Source organism: Triturus cristatus, chromosome 9, assembly GCF_964204655.1.
Source record: "Triturus cristatus chromosome 9, aTriCri1.1, whole genome shotgun sequence".
Taxonomy (NCBI): Eukaryota; Metazoa; Chordata; class Amphibia; order Caudata; family Salamandridae; genus Triturus; species Triturus cristatus.
In genome coordinates, this window is record NC_140592.1 from 72,589,930 (window position 1) to 72,607,305 (window position 17,376).

Sequence of the window (17,376 nt, forward strand, 5' to 3'; positions counted from 1 at the left end):
ATACCTCTACGAGTCACGTGGCAGAAGAGGGAATGAGGGGCAGTTGTGTTGATGGACCTTGAGCTGCAGGGCCAGCAGTAGCCACCGCCAGGTTACAAATATCAGAAACCATTGCTCTCCCTTTCGATGAATACTTAGACATTTCTGACTGTTGGTTTCCTTTCCCCTCCTTTAAATTGAGTGTAAGGAACATACATTTAGTCATGACAAAGATAGCATGGCATGTCAGCCTTCTTCTTCAGCCAAGTGTCTTGGTGCAGATCATAAGAGCAGAAAAGTCAGACATACGGCAAGAGCCGCAACATATCCAGTGAGTTCGGAGAATCCATCCACCACTAGAACGTAGGTTTGTTATCAATGTTCCTGCCCACTCGAGGTCTAGTAGATTACAATCACTAAAGGTGCCCGGTGAAGAGGGAACACACAAGCAACCACACAGGGAGCCATCACAAACCCATCTACATCACAGTATACTTCAAAACCTGCAGGTTAGCAGGAGAAAGTGCAGGACATCCAAAGACATTGCAGAAGTGCAACACTGCTAATCCTTTCCTAAAATACTAAGCCTGTTGCGCCAATCAACTGAAGACGGGAACCTAATGCTACGAAATAACAATCTAATGAACAATAACAACATTGAACTGAGCAAGCAAGTTTTACTCTACAAAACGTTCTCTCCAGAGCCCCCACACAAGGCTTATACCTAAACAACCAGGAAAGAAAAGACAATAGAAACAAAAATGTAAAAGTGAATATTACCACTAAAACATGAGTAATCAATATCAATGGAGAAAATGTATAAAGTTAAAACATAAAAAATATAGTAATCCTATAGTTTTCTCAACAACTCCCCTTCCTGCATAAAGATGCATTCCATTGTCCTAGTTCCACATTCTACATTGCATAGAAACATTCCAGCAAGTCTTCACCTACGTCAGGGACAATCTATGGTGGCTTTAGAGATCTTTTGTTTCTTTATTCAGATAAGTATTTAAAAGATATTGCGTATGATTGTGAATGTATACGGTAAGACCCAACACCACGCATATTCCAGAGTCAATGCAATAACAGTACTGTAAAGGACACTTTCACTCATGGAAGCAGTAGATTTCTTGCAGCAGGATGTAGTTCACTAGTTATGGATAGAGCTGAGAGGAAGTGAAAAGATGACAAAAGTGTACAAGCAAACAGAGAAAAGAAAGGGACACAGAGAGAGGATGCTTGAGATGAATCCAGCTGACATCCTGTTGAAGACTACATTTGTCACAGGTTAGCATACAATTCTATACATCTCATCAAGAACTTGGGGGCAGATTTACAAGGAACTGACATCTGCATTGATGCGTCAGTTTCCTTGCGCCAGCTCCAAATGCACTTGCGCCACCATGCATGCGCTGTATTTATAATACAGTGCTCCATGGCGGAAAGAATTAACATATGCGTCAGAAATTCTGTCGCATTTGTTGGCCCAAAAGTGACTGCTGGAGATGCTCATGAAAGTGACACAACTCCAGCAATGTGCCACAACAGATAGGTGAGTCACATTCAAAAAGCCCTGCGTCATTCCTTACGCCTGGTCTGAGCAAGCGTAGGGATTTTGGCGCAGTGAAGGCTTAGAGTGACACAGTGAAATGTAAATTTCACTGCGTCAGTTCTATATGGCTTTTTGTGTGGAAACGCCCACCCTGCATACATTACACCTGACGCAGGTATGATGTGTCGCAGGGCTTTACAACGTGACGCATCTCCCTAGATGCTTCATGTTGTAAATTGGATGCATTGTTTGCACCGCCGAAGCGTCAAAAAAAGTCACACAATGGTGGCGCAAGGGGCTTGTAAATCTGCCTCTGTGTGCTAGAGTAGCTTCATAGGGATTATTAGTTATGAGCTAGACTAGCCTTGTATGGATTAACAACTATGTGCTAGACTGGGCTTCTAGGGATTATCAACTATTTGCCAGACAAGCCTTGTAGAGTTATCACGCGGAAAACCCCAAATAAGCTGATTGACTGAGCCTTAGAAATGGCATCAGATGAAACAGGCTCCTTTACTAACTTTTCCCCAAACCGTGAAATCTTCCAGCTTCACATCATTTGCGGGAATCATTAATCATCTAGGATTTATACATTTACACTGAGAATCTTAATAAGTGCTATCAAACCTTCTAGAGCAATATAGATACAATGGAAGATAATGCCTAAAAGGTCTTCAACAAAACCAACAAGTTGTCCAAGCAGCCCTGCTTAGTTCTGAATCAGCCCAGGAAAGCTTCAAGCTCTGGATTCCTTTCATTGGCTGCCTATAAACAGAAGGATTCTTTTTAAGGCCCTGTGCATCTGCCACCGTAGCCTGCAGGGCAAAGGTCTGACTTACCTTCGGGACTTACTGATCCCTTATAACACAGTCCGTCATCTCAGATCGACCAGAACTTGGTTTAAATTCCCAAAGTCCAAAAAGCAAGAAGGGGCGCGCGTTCATTTGGCTATTTGGCAGCTAAAAACCGGAATGCATTGCCTCTTTTCTTCTGTGCTCCATGAGTATAATAAACGCAATGCCCTCCGCGCAAATGCGGGAAAAACAAAAGTCCTGATTTTCGGCCGATGCCCTCTAAAAAAAAGTGGAAACTCGGACCATTAAAGGTTGACACGGACTCCAAGTACAATTACCTTGAGGTTTGGCTTATGGATTCAGGGAAACGTATGCTGCAGATAAGTATGCTGCAGATAAAGGCAATAGGAGCCAAAGCAACAAAGACCATGTATGCTCGATCTCGTCTCAACCACAAGCTAAACAGCCACTCAGCAGAGGCAATACGAAGAGTAATCAGGGCCAGACTCGTACCAACACTAAGTTATGGCCCCATTGCCTACCCTGGAAGGCTAACAGAGGTACTAGAGCGAAATCACACATAATAATAATAATAATAATACAGAATTTTATAAAGCGCGAACAGTTACCTCTCAAGGAGGTGTCCCGGCGCTGAACGCAAGCAGAAAAAACAGCTACCGAAGTGCAAAACAGTAAATTAACGAGGTTGGGAGAAGAGCCAGGTTTTCAGCATTGATTTAAAGCACGATTCAGAGGGGGCCTGCTGGAGCTCCGGGGGGAGTGAGTTCCAAAGACTTGCTACATTGGCAGAAAACGTTCTGCCGCCCAGCCGGGCCCTTCTTATTCGCGGGACTGCAAGCTGGGTCCGGAGGTTGGAGCGAAGAGAACGGGCCTGCGTATATCTTGGTAGTCGGACCCTCAAGTAAGTGGGACATGAGCCAAACAAGGATCTAAAAGCTAGCGTGAGAGCCTTGAATTTAATCCTGTGTGCCACAGGTAGCCAGTGAAGTGATCGAAGATGCGGAGAGATAGAATGCTTAAATGGAATATGCATTAACAGTCTCGCAGCCGCATTCTGGACCACTTGCAAGTGTTGAATCAAGTATTTGGGCAATCCCAAGAACAGGCCATTCGCGTAATCCAATCTAGATGTGACTGTCGCATGGATTACCATTTTCCTGCAATGTGTCGGCAAAAGTCGCAGGATTTTGCGAAGATTCCTGAGTTTACCCAAGCAACAGCCCATCAGCTGTTGGGTGTGGGAAACAAAGGATAGATTGTTGTCCCAACGCACTCCCAGATTTTTTGCCGAAGTGCTGGGAGAAGGGGGGGAGCCCATTGCTGCCGGCCACCAAAGCTCAGAGGGGGGCGGGGCGCCTTTGCCAAAATGCAGCATTTCTGTTTTGTCCACATTAAGTTTCAATTTATTAGTGTTCATCCAGCGCACCACATCCTGGAGGCAGCCTTTAAAATTTGCCAAGGCAGCCTCAGACCCCTCTGCATATGGATACACAAGCTGAGTATCATCAGCATAAGATACTACCTTGACCTCCCAATTGGCGATCAGAGTGAAGAGTGGAGCCATATAGATATTAAATAGAAGTGGACTAAGCGCCGAGCCCTGAGGTACACCGCAACCTAACTGCTTAGGTGTAGAAGAAACAGTCCCCAAAGCGACCTTCTGGGTTCGCTGGGACAGGTAGGAGTGTAGCCAGGCCAGCGCTTGATCCTGTATGCCCACTTCCGACAGTCTCATCAACAGCCTTGCGTGATCAACGGTGTCAAAAGCCGCCGAAAGATCCAGGAGCACCAGCAAAGCTGAGTCTCCCGAATCTAACGACCATCTTATTGATTCTGCCACCTCGATCAGAGCTGTCTCGGTGCTAAAACCTGGTCTGAAACCAGACTGAGTCTCGTGCAGAATCTTGTTGTCCTCTATGTATTTACTGAGTTGCCGCTGGACAACTTTCTCCAGCATCTTGCCCGGGGCAGCCAGAAGGGAGATAGGGCGTAGGTTGGTGAGATCCGTAGGATCTCCATTAGGCTTTTTCTTTAAAGGGAGGAGGGTAGCATGTTTCCATTTGTCTGGGAAGACCCCCGATGTAATGGATGTATTCCAGATCTGTTGTAAGGACGGGGCCACAAAATCCGCCATTGTGCGCCACAGTTTGGGAGGGCAGGGGTCATCCGGCGAGCCTGACTTGCAGCACCTTAATTCATGTAAAACCGCGGGCAGAGTTACAGGTTGAAAACAGGTCAGCGGACCGCTTATCAGCAGTTTAGCAGATTCTTCTGTTTTCTCAGTAGCTACCACTGGGCCAAATGAATCATAGACACTCTTAATCTTCTGGTCAAAAAAATCCGAGATTTTATTACAGATAGTGACCGAAGGCGGTATCTCCCTTTCAATGCATCTAGGCTTGAAGAAGGACTGAACCACCTTGAAGACTTCCTTGCTGGAATGTTCTGCCTGTTCAATTGACGCAGCAAAAAATTGTTTCTTTGCCTTTCGGACAGCCTTCTTAAATTTATGGGAGGCCATCTTATAATGAGTTCTCTCCAGAGTCCCATAATTTACCCTCCACCGCCTCTCTAAACGTTTACATATAGCCTTCTCCGTTCTAAGATCCTGTGAGAACCATGGGGCAGAGGGGGAGTCCCTTTTGGACAGCGCGCGTTTCGCTGGATCAATGGATGAAATCATATTTTCAATCCAGTAATGAAGCCGCTGCGCGTCAGAATTAGCGTTCAGTGTTAACGTGGGCATGTTTTGCACTAAGACTGGGCCCATAACGGACGGGACCAGCTTCGACCATTGTCTTTTCATAAAAACACGTTTGCTTGGCGTTGGTCTGTCAGCTGTCAGATTTATTGAAAAAGGTAAAAGCAGATGGTCAGACCAAAGTAGTGGCTGAGGATCTTCCAGCAACACCCCTTCAATGTTCGAAAGGATGAGATCGAGTGTGTGACCCGCCCTGTGTGTTGGTCCCTTATTAATTAGGCTCAGATTTGCGGCCGTCAGGGTGGCCCTTAATATCTCTGCTTGGGCACAATCTGTTCTGTCCATATGGATGTTGAAGTCCCCTACTACAAGGAAGTGGGGATGGAGGAAGGAGCTCTGCACTATTACGTCCAGCAGGTCAGTAAGATTAGGGTCATTCCCCCCAGGTGGGCGGTAGATAACTAGACCTGCTAAGGATGTTTGAGAGCCCACCTGAATGCAGAAGTGGAGCCCCTCCATGCCCGCGATCAGCATAGGGGCCGAGGATGTTAGTGTGAACTGATCTTTAATTATAGCAGCTTCCCCACCACCTCTTTTTCCACCCTGTCGGTTGGCGAGTCACATTGTGTATCCCGGGGGCACTGCTAAGGCTATAGCCGTCACGTTATCCTCACTAAGCCACGTTTCAGTTAGGAATAAAACATCCCAATCATGGCCTTCCAGTAGCAGCCAGATATCATTGGCATGCTTCGAAAGGGATCTACAATTCAACAACCCTGCTCTAAGACTTCCATTGCTAAGCGGTCTGGACTTGCAGATCCCCTTCACCTCATTCTCCCATACACCGAGGTATTTCCCACACGTCCCGCAAGTAAAATCGAGGGGGAGGGAGCCTGGGTCAAACCTGTGCAAGTGGCAGTTAACATCCGTGTTAAGCCTCCACAGATCATCTCGAGACCATACGATCCTTTCCCTGTCGGTTCCATTTCGAGCAGCGTGCCTGGCCCTGGTCGCACACTGGTCGCGGACGGGCGCAGACGGGCTTGCCTTTGGCGCGCCTTTGGTGCGCCGCCGGCGCGCCCGCTGCGCGCGTCCGCTGCGCGTTAGCCAGGGCATCGGTTTTAAACGTGAGAAGAGGCAGCAACTAGAGCGCTGACTGCCGTGTACCGGAAGTAGAAGCCTCCCTCCACATCAATCGGGACAACACCCGTGGTGGAACGGGGAGGAGCAACCGGTCACGGCAATCAGGCTGTAAGCTAAGTGCAAATAGCAATATTTAAGGTGCGTTCAATGTGCAAACAGGCGTTTTAAAAAACGTAACTGTGCCAATAGCTGAAGGGAAACACAATTACTGTAAGATAGCGGTAGCTGGTACAAGTTATTTAAAAATAAAAGCTTCGCACAAAACACACATTAAAACAGATTAAAAGAACAGGCTCTGTCAACTAACAGGACAAGGCAGTGTTGTCTCTCTGCGCGCGTCCCGCGACCTTTTTGTATCATCATACAAAAAGGTATTTGGCATGCCAAAGCACACACAACACACTATAATACGCCTGGAATTTAATCTCACAAGCATGAACGTAGCATGCAAAAAAGACATCATTAACTATTACTTTCAGGTGAGCCGGGCAGACCCTGATTCTCTGCGGGTGCCCTTATGGCGTTGTTCTCGGACAAGACAAGTGCCTGGGCAAAGTACCTGGAACTAGCCGCTTCAACATTAAATCTGGATCTAACATCACTGACGGCTTTCCAAATTAGCAAAGCACAGCTAAAGAGCAAAGTAAAGATACGAGCTAAGAAGACCTCGAGGGATCTGGATTTAATAAAGGCAAGAAGCGTTAGAGGTCCTGAGGAGCTTGTAATATCCCACGAAACCTTTCTTTGCCAAACGTACTTGAGAGCAGCAATTGGAAAGCATGCATTTAAGAACATTTTATCATTTAGGCCACTGACTACACCCATTGGAGAGTACAGGGCACACTGGAGCAACTGTGCACTGGAACAATGTAGACTGTGCAATTACCACTCTGAATCAGCTTCCCACATCGTATGCTGCTGCGCACGCTTATCACAACAGAGACGTAGGTATTTGAGGCCCATCCTCATGCAACACGAGATTAGATCATGCAAGGAAGCAGTACTATTCACATACACATCTGTAACTCCAAAAGACCTAGCACAGGTCGGTAAATTATTGGCGGAAGCGGGCAAAATACTACGAGAGTCTGGATCACCATTAGGGGGAGCTGATAATTTGCACAAAATCCTCCATTGAGCCGCCCTGTCTCACAAGACAGTACCCAGTAGAATTGCAGCACTTGGAGCGGACACTTCTTAGGTTCCATCCTGCTTCAAACACTGAGGAACTTGCGCAGATTTTGCACAGATTTTAAACGCATCACAATTCCTTATAGTTGAGCCTATTACTTCTTTCTGCACGAGCCATTCGGAGGGACAGAACAACTAGACTGGCTAATCAAATAAACATATTATTGTTCTCGCCACAAGTATCTGATAAAGAGACACTCAAAAAAGGAACCAATCCGAGATGGCATTCTTAACTTCCTGTTTAAAGCTTTACTCGTTGCTGATAAAGAAGCGTGCTGCTTTAACCACTGCCAGCTTCATGGTTTTAACATTGGCAATTCTCTCTTGACAATTAATTCTTTTTATCGTGTTTTATGTTTTAATGCAATAAATAATTGTTATGGTTTTAATTAACTAAACAATACATTTTGATATTGAGTCATCGGAGAACCTTTACCGGAAAAGATTAGAAACCTGGCTTTTCCAGCTTTGAGTTTTCTGTTGCTCCATCTTCCCGTGTTTCCCAGGCCCTGTACCTTATCCCTTTCAGAAGAGTGGTCTTAGCACGGGGACACACCAGTTGGCGTAACCAGGCGCTTTATAAGTGATGTTATTATTATTTTAGGCTCTTCTGTACCTGTATTTGGGTAGAGATTTTGAAAAACATCTTTCTATGAACAGGTTTCACGCTGCGACAACAAGTTGTCCAAGCAGTGACGAAAGTAGGATGGGTGTAGATTCAGTAGGATGGGTGTAGATTCAGAAGCAAAGCCCTAAGGACAAGTTAATATCGACCTGGCCCATCAGTGAAACCTTAAACTGGTGAACAGAATATTTACAGGACATTTGCTTGTTGAGTTGTTTACATTTATAAGTTCTATCGTACCCTTGCTACTTGAGCGTTAGTGTCGCGTGAGATCCATCTGTGCTTATTTCAGCAGTGTCCTGCCAAACTTACTAAAGAGTTGGTCATCAGAGTCCCCCAGGAGCTTCCTCAAATCCCCCCTGAGTCTTTCCACTTGTGTGCTTGTTTTTTTCCTCTGTCAGAGTTGCTGTAAATGATTTGTTTCTCTGTGCACCTATTAATCTTTTCTTTTAACTCCTTCACAGTGAAATAATGAGGTCTGAAGATATCCTGAAGGAGTATGTGATGTACAAAGAGTTCTTATTCAGACTTTCTCCAAAGGAGTGGCAGGAGCAACAGAAAAAGAAGGAGCAGGAGGCACGTGCCAAAAAAAAGCCTTTAAAAGAGACACCAAAAGAAACTAAAACAATATCCCCAACACCCAAAAGTAAGTTTCCAAAGTCCTGACAATCATATTGATATAAGATAATAACGGCGGTCAAAAAATGTACTTATAACTATATTGGGTCTGAAAAACAACATCCAGGCTGGCATCTTACCATAGTCCTGGAACTTAGGTTACAAAAAAGCAAAAACAATTCACTAAAGTCCATATGACAGAGCTAGTGAGTTGAAGATTTTGCTGTCGCATGAATAAACAATCTCAGTTGCAAGCATCTTCTACTTTGTGTTTGTCACTCTTAAGTATCTACCTACAATAAGCAGCCTATTGACAGATACTACAGAAAACTACTGCTTGTAGGGTTCCTGCTACAATTGGCATAGATTTCAAACTTTTATGGGACTCTTGAAATTCCCAGAAAGTAGTCCTGTTTATCTATGAAAGTGGTAGAATTCCATGGGTGTTCCTACATCTTCGGAAGGACTCATGCATATTAGGCAGCAAGTCCACTAGTGAGCATAGAGGATGTAGGATTTTGCAGAAGTTACTTTATTCTTAAAAAAACTTTTTTTCTACACAATGGAAAACATTTATCCTTGAGCAAAAAACCATTCCCAAACCTCCCTTTAAATTAGGGGTGTTCCTTTTTTCGTTTCCAGTCTGTAAGCAAACCTTTTTTCCAGGAACAGTATCTCTTTGCTTCCATGGTGGGAACTGCCCTGTAAAAGAAATGTTAAAACGATAATGTGCAAATTAAGAACTTTGGGGGGACCTGCACGAGTTTGCACAATCTCCCCTTTTTCCCTCAACATTCCTCGCCAGGCTTTGACCTTCTCAAGCGGAAAAGTACACTTAGTAGGTGTACCTTACAGCATGAGTGAGTAAGTTTATAATTATCAAGATAGATCTGAAGGTACTTCTGTGCACCAAACATTAATTGAATTGGGTCCTTTTTGTTTAGTAAGTCTGTATCAGTGATGCGAAAATGAAAGTACACCCTCTTAAGATTGTATGATTTTACATATAAATATATATTTAGCATTCATATAGCACCTGGATACAGCGGCGGCTGGAAAAGAACGGGGGTGGCGGGCGGGCATGAGGGAGGTGGAAGAAACAAAAAATCCCACTTGCCTCCTCTGCAGAGCCGCCATTTCTCCATATCTCCTCCGGCATTGTCTCTCCTCCAGAAGCAGGAAGCACCTAGGCTCACCTAAGCCAATCACTTCACTGCTGTCACCATGACAACAGCGTCGTGATTGGTCTCCGCGCCGTGGTTTGGCGCTTAGACAGGCAGTGGGAGCCTGGGCATGTTTACCACCCAGGCTGTGCATGACAGCCCTGTGGAGAACATGCTAAGAGCACATAAATGTTTCGCCGGCCCAAGACGGTCGGCCAAACCGTCATGCACACTTAAGTGCATGAACCACTCCTCCCCCTGCTGGCTGTGAGACAGCCAAGCCCCGCCCGTAAAACTGCCTCAGTAAGGAAAATTAAAATGGTAATAACAGCGTGTTATTTTGTTTTCCACCGCTGAAAAGCAATGGGGCGACGTTTCTCCGCTTTAGCGAGGAGCCGCCACTGCCTGGATACCTCACAGGTGATTTGCCGTGCTCTACAAATTCACATAGCATAACATGACATAGTCCTCTCTGCGTCCTAGGAGTAGATAAATTTAACCTCATGTAATTTATAACACAGACTCATTTCTCTCTGTTATCATCAAAAACCCAAAACCTGATCTCGGCGGGGCTATGTAAATCACAATGAGGGGGGATGAACGCTCAATGTACTTTTCAAACATAAATTCACATAATTGGACCCGCATAAAATCCGAGGGTACAAGTGTCAGAATCTTTAAGTTTCAAGTGGTGTCTCCACTTAGGACGTTCTTTCCATCTTGCGTTGTTGAAAGTCACTCTATGTACACCATACAAAGAAGTGTGCATCACACCTGCTCTGGGGGTCAGATGGGGAATCCGCTCTCCATACCCCTCTGCTGAGAATGCACCAAGGGCCAGCGCTGTCCCTTTTAAAAGTGCACAGCTCTTTTGAGAAATATCTTTAGAGCCCGGTTAAACATATGTGTATAGGAGTCCCATTAAACGTATAGTAGCCTCGGTGAGACATGTCGGTACTGTCCAATTGAAACTATACTATACCTGTTGAGAAGAACCACTGCTGACCAATTAAAGAACAGCTGCCCTGACCTGTCGAGAATTACTGATTCAGCCCTACTGGAGGTATATTAACCTACTGTGCTAAGAAATTAAAAGTGTTGGTCCTGCCCACTGGAAGGATGTCAGCGCGGATAAAAAAAAGGCAAGAAGTGAGCCATAAAAAGTACTGTAACCCCCACCTGGGAATTACTGGTACTGCCTCCTTAAATGTATAAGAGCTCTGCTGAGACCTGTAAATCCGGTTCTATTAAAAGGATGGCAGCCCTGATAAGAAATATGAGAGGCCAGTGTAGAGTATTCAAATATCTTTATTCGGTTATAATGAACAATAACCATAAAAGCACAATAAATACAAATAAAAACAATAATTTCCTGAGCAGCACAATACATATTTATATATCACATTATCATGGATTTCCGGCATCTAAAAACATTTTTAAGAAACGCAATAACAGATGCAATAAATTCATTTTCTAACAATTGCAATGTTAAAAAAGCTGGTCGACAGCATTTCAGACCAAAATTCTTTAAAACAGGTACAATCCATCTCTTTCTTAATACATCATAATATTTACAGAAAAACATGATATGGATAGTTGATTGTGGTGAGACATCATCACACGGACACTTACACAAATCTCTAGACCAGTCGTTCACCACTGGAAAACTTAGGGATCTAAATAAAATATTCAGTCTAAAACGAATCAACAAAAAACGATCAGAATCTTGATCTATTAGAAATAAATACGGCTGAATAGTTGGAGTTAGCAGAGTTAAATAGTGGGCTTGTGCCGTAGGTTCTCTCATCTCGGTGACGGCTCTAATTTCGCCTAAAAGGCCAATACAACTGGCCTTAAGATCTTTCCTAGATATACTACACATCAAAGAGGGCTCTGCATAATATTCTGGATGTCCTATTTTTGTAAGGAACATTTTCACATACTCCAACCACCTAATAAGTTTAACACCGTCAGACTTCAGGGCATCTGCCAATATATAGCGGTTAAAACCAGTTTCGTCTGACAACCAAATTCTGTGCCTAAGAAGGACAGGTTGGATCTTAATAATGTCTTCTAAATATGGAACACCTAGTTCCAAATGACAAATATAATTTGAGCTACTTTGTGGTAGGGCCAAGAGAAACTTAAGAAACATATTTTCCGCAATCTGAAGAGCGTTTATGTCTGCGTAGCCCCATATGCCCGCTCCATAAGTAGCTATAGACACACATTTCCTAATTTACGGCTGAAGATTGATAGGGCCATTAGTGCCTTAACAAACAACAGGCGTCTGATTTTGACCGCCTCTGACCATGTTCCTGTCCTATCAAATATAATCCCTAAGTATGAAAATATTTTAGTACTCTCTATTGGAGTACCATCAATGTATAGGGTTTTAACCCTCTTATTTGTCCCAACCCCACAGTTCATAGTAAATGTTTTAGAGCAATTTATTGTAAGTCCCAAATTGGACATAAAACTGGAGAATGAATCAACAACCCTTTGAAGTCCAAGTGGGGTACGGGCCATTAAAACTGCATCATCTGCATACAAGAGTGCAGGGATGTATCGCAGTGTAGAGTATAAAAGTCCTGATAAGGACCTAGCACTGTCACAGTGTGACGTATAGCAGATCCAATGCCAAATGCATGTACTACCCATGGGAAAATGGTCCTGTTCTTCAAATTATTCTTCACTGATTGTACTTCTCTCATATTGGCGATTGTACTCGTGTCTTTTACTTGTTTCTTACTTCGCCCACCTGTAAAGCGCTCTGATACCCTCTCGGGTCATGTTCGCGCTATATAAAACTTTATAAATAAAATAAATATCAGCCCTCCCCTGAAGTGCATTGTAGCAGCCCACAGGAAAAGTGTTGATACTGAACTAATTTTTGCAGTTTGTAGGACCAGTCTTGCATGTTGATGCCTAAAAAGGCAAACTATGATCGTAAGAGGTCTGGCGTTAGTGTTTTGATGTTTAGATCTGATGCGGTGGGCTCTTTATAACTCCAGAGGTTCTTTAAATTGGAGGTCAGGGAGCGCTAGGTGGCGCCTGACCGTCATGGACGCCTTTCCGTGAGGCTCCCGGCGCCGGTCCCCGCTAATCCTCTTAACTCCCTCCTGCACTGCCCTGGCCGGCGTGCTCTGGGTGGCGGTGACCTGGGGGGCTGCCCTGCTGTCCCGGGCCTGATCCGGGGGCGCCGCGGACATTGCGGGACCCGCTCGGACATCGCGGATCCTGACCGGTGGCGGATGGTGGCGGCCGCGGAGCTCTGGCCCGTCCGCGCTGAGCAATTGAGCCCGCGGCGCCCACAAGGGGCACAGGCCGGATCCTGCAGAGGCCGAGGTGAGGGCGGCCGCGAGGCTTCCGCGGGTCCTGGCGGCACCGGGGGGGGGGTGCGGCCCTCCCCCACTGGCACATCGCGGAGACTCTGGAGTGGGGCGACGACCCCCTGTAAAAGATGACAGCAGAAAGAAGTAAGCAGTCCTACCTTTGCAACCCCCCCCCCCCCCCTCCCTGAGTGGACTGAAGCTGTGGGGCGGGCGGTGAGTGCGGCTGCGTGGGACCGTCTGAGACCGGGTGCGGAGGGGAGACCCCCCCCCCCATCGGGCTGTACATCGGCAGCCGGGGGCTCGGGCCCCCAGCTCCCCCCCTCTCCCTCTTCCCCCTGGCTGCAGTGCTGCACTGGTCCTACGGGCCCGAGGTCGCCTGCTGGATTCCGGGCGCAGAGGCGCCCTTCTTGACTCGGGCCGCACATCGGCGGTCGGGGGGGCGTGTGTGCCGTCCTTCCCCCCCCCCTCCCATCGCTTTGGGCCCCGGCCGAAGAGACCCGCCGAGTGACGACATGCCCCCCCCTGGGGCTGTGGGGGGACCATACCGGTGAGGCGCAGCCCCGGAGAGGTGGACTGTGCGCAGGAGTCGAGGCCTGGAGGTTCTCAGCTGCGGGGCACTCGGGGAACTCTCTAAGGGCCCGGGACCTTGGCCCTCACCTTGTCGGCGGAGGGCAATGGGCGAGACTGTGGCCCGGGGTCAGATCGGCTGTCCCGCTGGGAGTCCTGCTGGGGCTTGACCGCTGGGGCGGGCGGTGCCCCTCCATTTCTCGCTGCGGGACCCCCCGGCCGTTCCTCCTTCTGCTTCCGCTTCAGCCCGAGCACTCGTCCTCATCCCGCGGGGGGGGTCTTCATCCTGTTGCCCTGCTTCGCTGAACACCGCCCCCGCCATGGGTAAAGACAGGGCCACCAAGCCGGCGTCCGGGGCCACCCAAACCAGGATGGACAAATTCACGACCTCTGAGAAGGGGTCCGGCCCCACTGGCGAACCGGCCCCCGCTGCGGACCTTGCTGCCATCCTGCAGGCCATCAACTCATCCCGTGCATCCCTTGAAGGCATGGTGGGAGAGGTCAAGGTGGATGTTGCTCTCCTCCGGCAGGACCTGCGGAATGCCACCACCCGCATCTCGGAGGCCGAATCCAGATTATCCACCGCGGAGGATGACATCCGCCATCTCCAAGACCAGGTTCGGGAGCTGACCACCCACTCTAAGGAGCTACATCGCCGGGTCGAAGATGCAGAAAACCGCGCTCGGCGCAGCAACCTGCGCCTGGTGGGTTTCCCGGAGGGGGTCGAATCGGGCCGGGTGGATGGACGCTGGTTCCGATCCTGGATGCCGGCGGACAGCCTCTCTGCTTCGTTCGTGGTGGAGAGGGCTCATCGCGCCCTGGCTCCCAGGCCCCCTGGGGCGCCCCCCCGGCCATTCATCCTCAAGCTCTTGAATTTCAGAGACAGAGACGCCATTCTCCGCGAGGCCCGGCGCACTGACACCCTCCACTACCAAAACCACAAAATTATGATCTTCCCGGACTACACTCACGAAGTTCAAGAACTGCGCCGCTCCTACACTGAAGTGAAGCAGAAGATGCGTTCTCTGGGCCTCCAGTACCAGCTTCAGTTTCCGGCCCGCCTCCGGGTCATCTTCCAGCACAAGACATTGTTCTTCGACACGCCACGAGCGGCCTGGTCCTGGCTGACGGAAGAGCATCCTCTGCACCGCTCTGGGCGCGGCTCGCCTGCGGGTGTGCAGGGGGGACGGGGGAGGCCCCGGACATCGAAGACCCGGCGGCGGCACCGCACGTTACCCCGGGAGCGCACGGCGGAGGAGGTGATCACCACGTGCTCTGGGGGACGGCCGCGCCGGGGGTCGAGAGCATCTTCTGCCTCCTCGACTGCGCCCGCCAGTCCCGCGGCTGACGGGCGACGGGCCGTGTCGCCCCGGCTTACGGGCCCTGCGACCCACCCGGCTGAATTGGTGGATACTTCAGACCTCTCTCGCAGTCCTGCCATTTGACTCTCTGTGTTTCTTTGGGGGGGGGAAGGTGTGGGGTGCCCGGGCGGGGGCTGGAGTGCTCCGCTGTTAATGTTGCTCTTGGCCAGGGCAGGTGAATCAGGCTTGATTTCCGTTGTACCAGGGCTCAAGCCCGAGCGTTCTAGCTTGGTGGTTCTTTCACTTGGTTCGGGCGACAGATGCTTCTGTTTTCGAAGTGTAGGGTGGGGGGTGGGGGTTTAGGGTTGGTTTGGGGTTGTTTCTTCCTCATGGGGAAGGTTTTATTGGTGGGGGGTTACTCCTTCTTTGTTGTTGTGCCAAGGCATCTTGTACTCTTTGACCTGCTCTTCTGCCCGATGTCCCGCTGTCCCTTCCTTGTAGGGGCGTGCCCAGCCGCGCCTCCAATGGCCCCCTCTTCTGTCCTGGACTATGGCTGACCCACCTGTTCCTAGGGCCGCCGTGCGTGTACTGTCCTGGAACGTTAATGGTCTTCTGGACCGTTTTAAGCGCATGGCGGTCCTCAAATATGCACAACGCGCGGAGATTGATGTGCTCCTCCTCCAAGAGACTCACCTTCTGGGCAATAACTGTACTTTTCTGTCCCGCTATGGTTATGACAGGGTGTGGCACTCCGGTTTTGCGCGGGGGTCCCGAGGGGTAGCTATCCTGCTCCGCAAATCCTTTCCCTTCGTCCTGACCCAGGTGCACTTGGACCCCCTGGGCATGGTGGTGGTGGTGGTATGTGGTACTCTGGAAGGGCGACCCCTCACCCTGATGTCCCTCTACGCGGCTCCCTCCCTCCTGTCGTCGGCCCTCTCTTATACCGGAGACCTCCTCCCGAAGCTTCCGGCGGGTTCTCTCATCCTTGGCGGGGATTTTAATGCGGTCTACGCGCCCCATCTGGACTCGACAGGTCCGGTATCCCTGGCCCGCGTCGCTCGGGCAAAGCAGCTTTCGACCTGGGCCGAATCTCAGGGCCTCTGTGATGTTTGGAGGATCTGGCACCCGCGGGCTCGCCAGTACACCCACACGTCGGCGGCACATCACTCCCATGCCCGGATCGACCTCATCTTCGTCCCATCTACCGACTGTGCCGGAGTGCAGGATGCGCGCATTCTCCCGAGGGGCCTCTCGGACCACTCGCCGGTGCTCCTGGCTCTTGGCCCCCCCCCCTCTCTGCCCGTCCAATGTGGCGTTTGAACGCTTGGTTCCTCCACGACAAGGCTTTTCGGAGGGTGATCGGTGGCGAGATAGCCGATTATTACTCTCACAACGTGGGCTCCGTCTCCTCCCCTGCTGTCCTGTGGGAGGCCGGCAAGGCGACTATTCGGGGGGCCGCTAAGGGGCATCTGCAACGGCAACGGCGAGCTCAATCCCAGAAACTCGCGGATTGCGAAGCTCAAGCCTTGGAACTGGAGCGCAACCTGGGGGAGTTGGGAGACAGCACCCGGTCGCGTCGCTTGGCCTTCCTGCGGGAAGAAATTCGCCTACACTCCCTGGAGGCGGCAAAGACGTTGTGGCGCTCCTCGGTGGCCCGGGTATACGGCTGGGGGGACAAAAACGGCACTCTTCTCCACCGGCTGGCCACTTACCCTCGGGCAGGCAGGATTATTCCAGCCATCGCAGACTCTGCGGGCGGCCTCCACACAGCCTCGGTGGCGATGGCCCAGGCGTTCGCTGGCTATTACTCCCGGCTGTACCGACGCCGGCCGTCCACGCTCTCCCTGGAGGAGTTGCTGGGGACGAATGGAGCGGTGCTCAAGCGGCTGCTGCCCGAGGTTTCGGAGACCCTCGATTCACCTATCGAGCTGCAGGAGATCGAGGCCGCGATCAGCCGCCTGGCGCCCGGGAAAACCCCGGGACCTGATGGGTTCCCTCAGGAATACTACGCTCACTATCGGGAGACTCTGGCCCCGAGGCTTCTGGACCTGTTTGCGGACGCGGTGGAGAAGGGTTCGTTCCGGCCCGAGACGGACACAGCAACCATAGTTGTCCTCCCTAAGACGCAGCCCCCTTCGGAGTCCTGCTCGGACTACCGACCGATATCCCTTATCAACACCGAGCTCTAAATCTATGCCACGGTCCTCGCGCAGCGGCTGCGCCCATCTCTTGCCTCCCTGGTCCACCCGGACCAATGTGGATTCATGCCGGAACGGGGGACCAGACACTGCCTGCGGCGCCTGCACCTCGCTCTAGCGCACCGCAGCCGCCTTTCCCCCTATCTGGCCCTCCTGCTGGTCGACTTTGAAAAGGCCTTCGACTC

At 49.6% G+C, this 17,376-nt stretch overlaps 1 protein-coding gene across 2 annotated transcripts in view; it reads left to right on the plus strand.

Annotated features, from left to right (window-relative positions):
• Nucleotides 1-17,376, plus strand: part of CFAP100 (cilia and flagella associated protein 100) — a 107,438-nt gene that overhangs the window by 53,438 nt on the left and 36,624 nt on the right. For both annotated transcript variants that reach the window (XM_085624427.1, XM_085624426.1), the window contains exon 9: nucleotides 8,474-8,655. In XM_085624427.1, coding sequence (XP_085480553.1) covers nucleotides 8,474-8,655 — 182 coding nt within the window. The remainder of the gene's footprint in view (nucleotides 1-8,473; nucleotides 8,656-17,376) is intronic.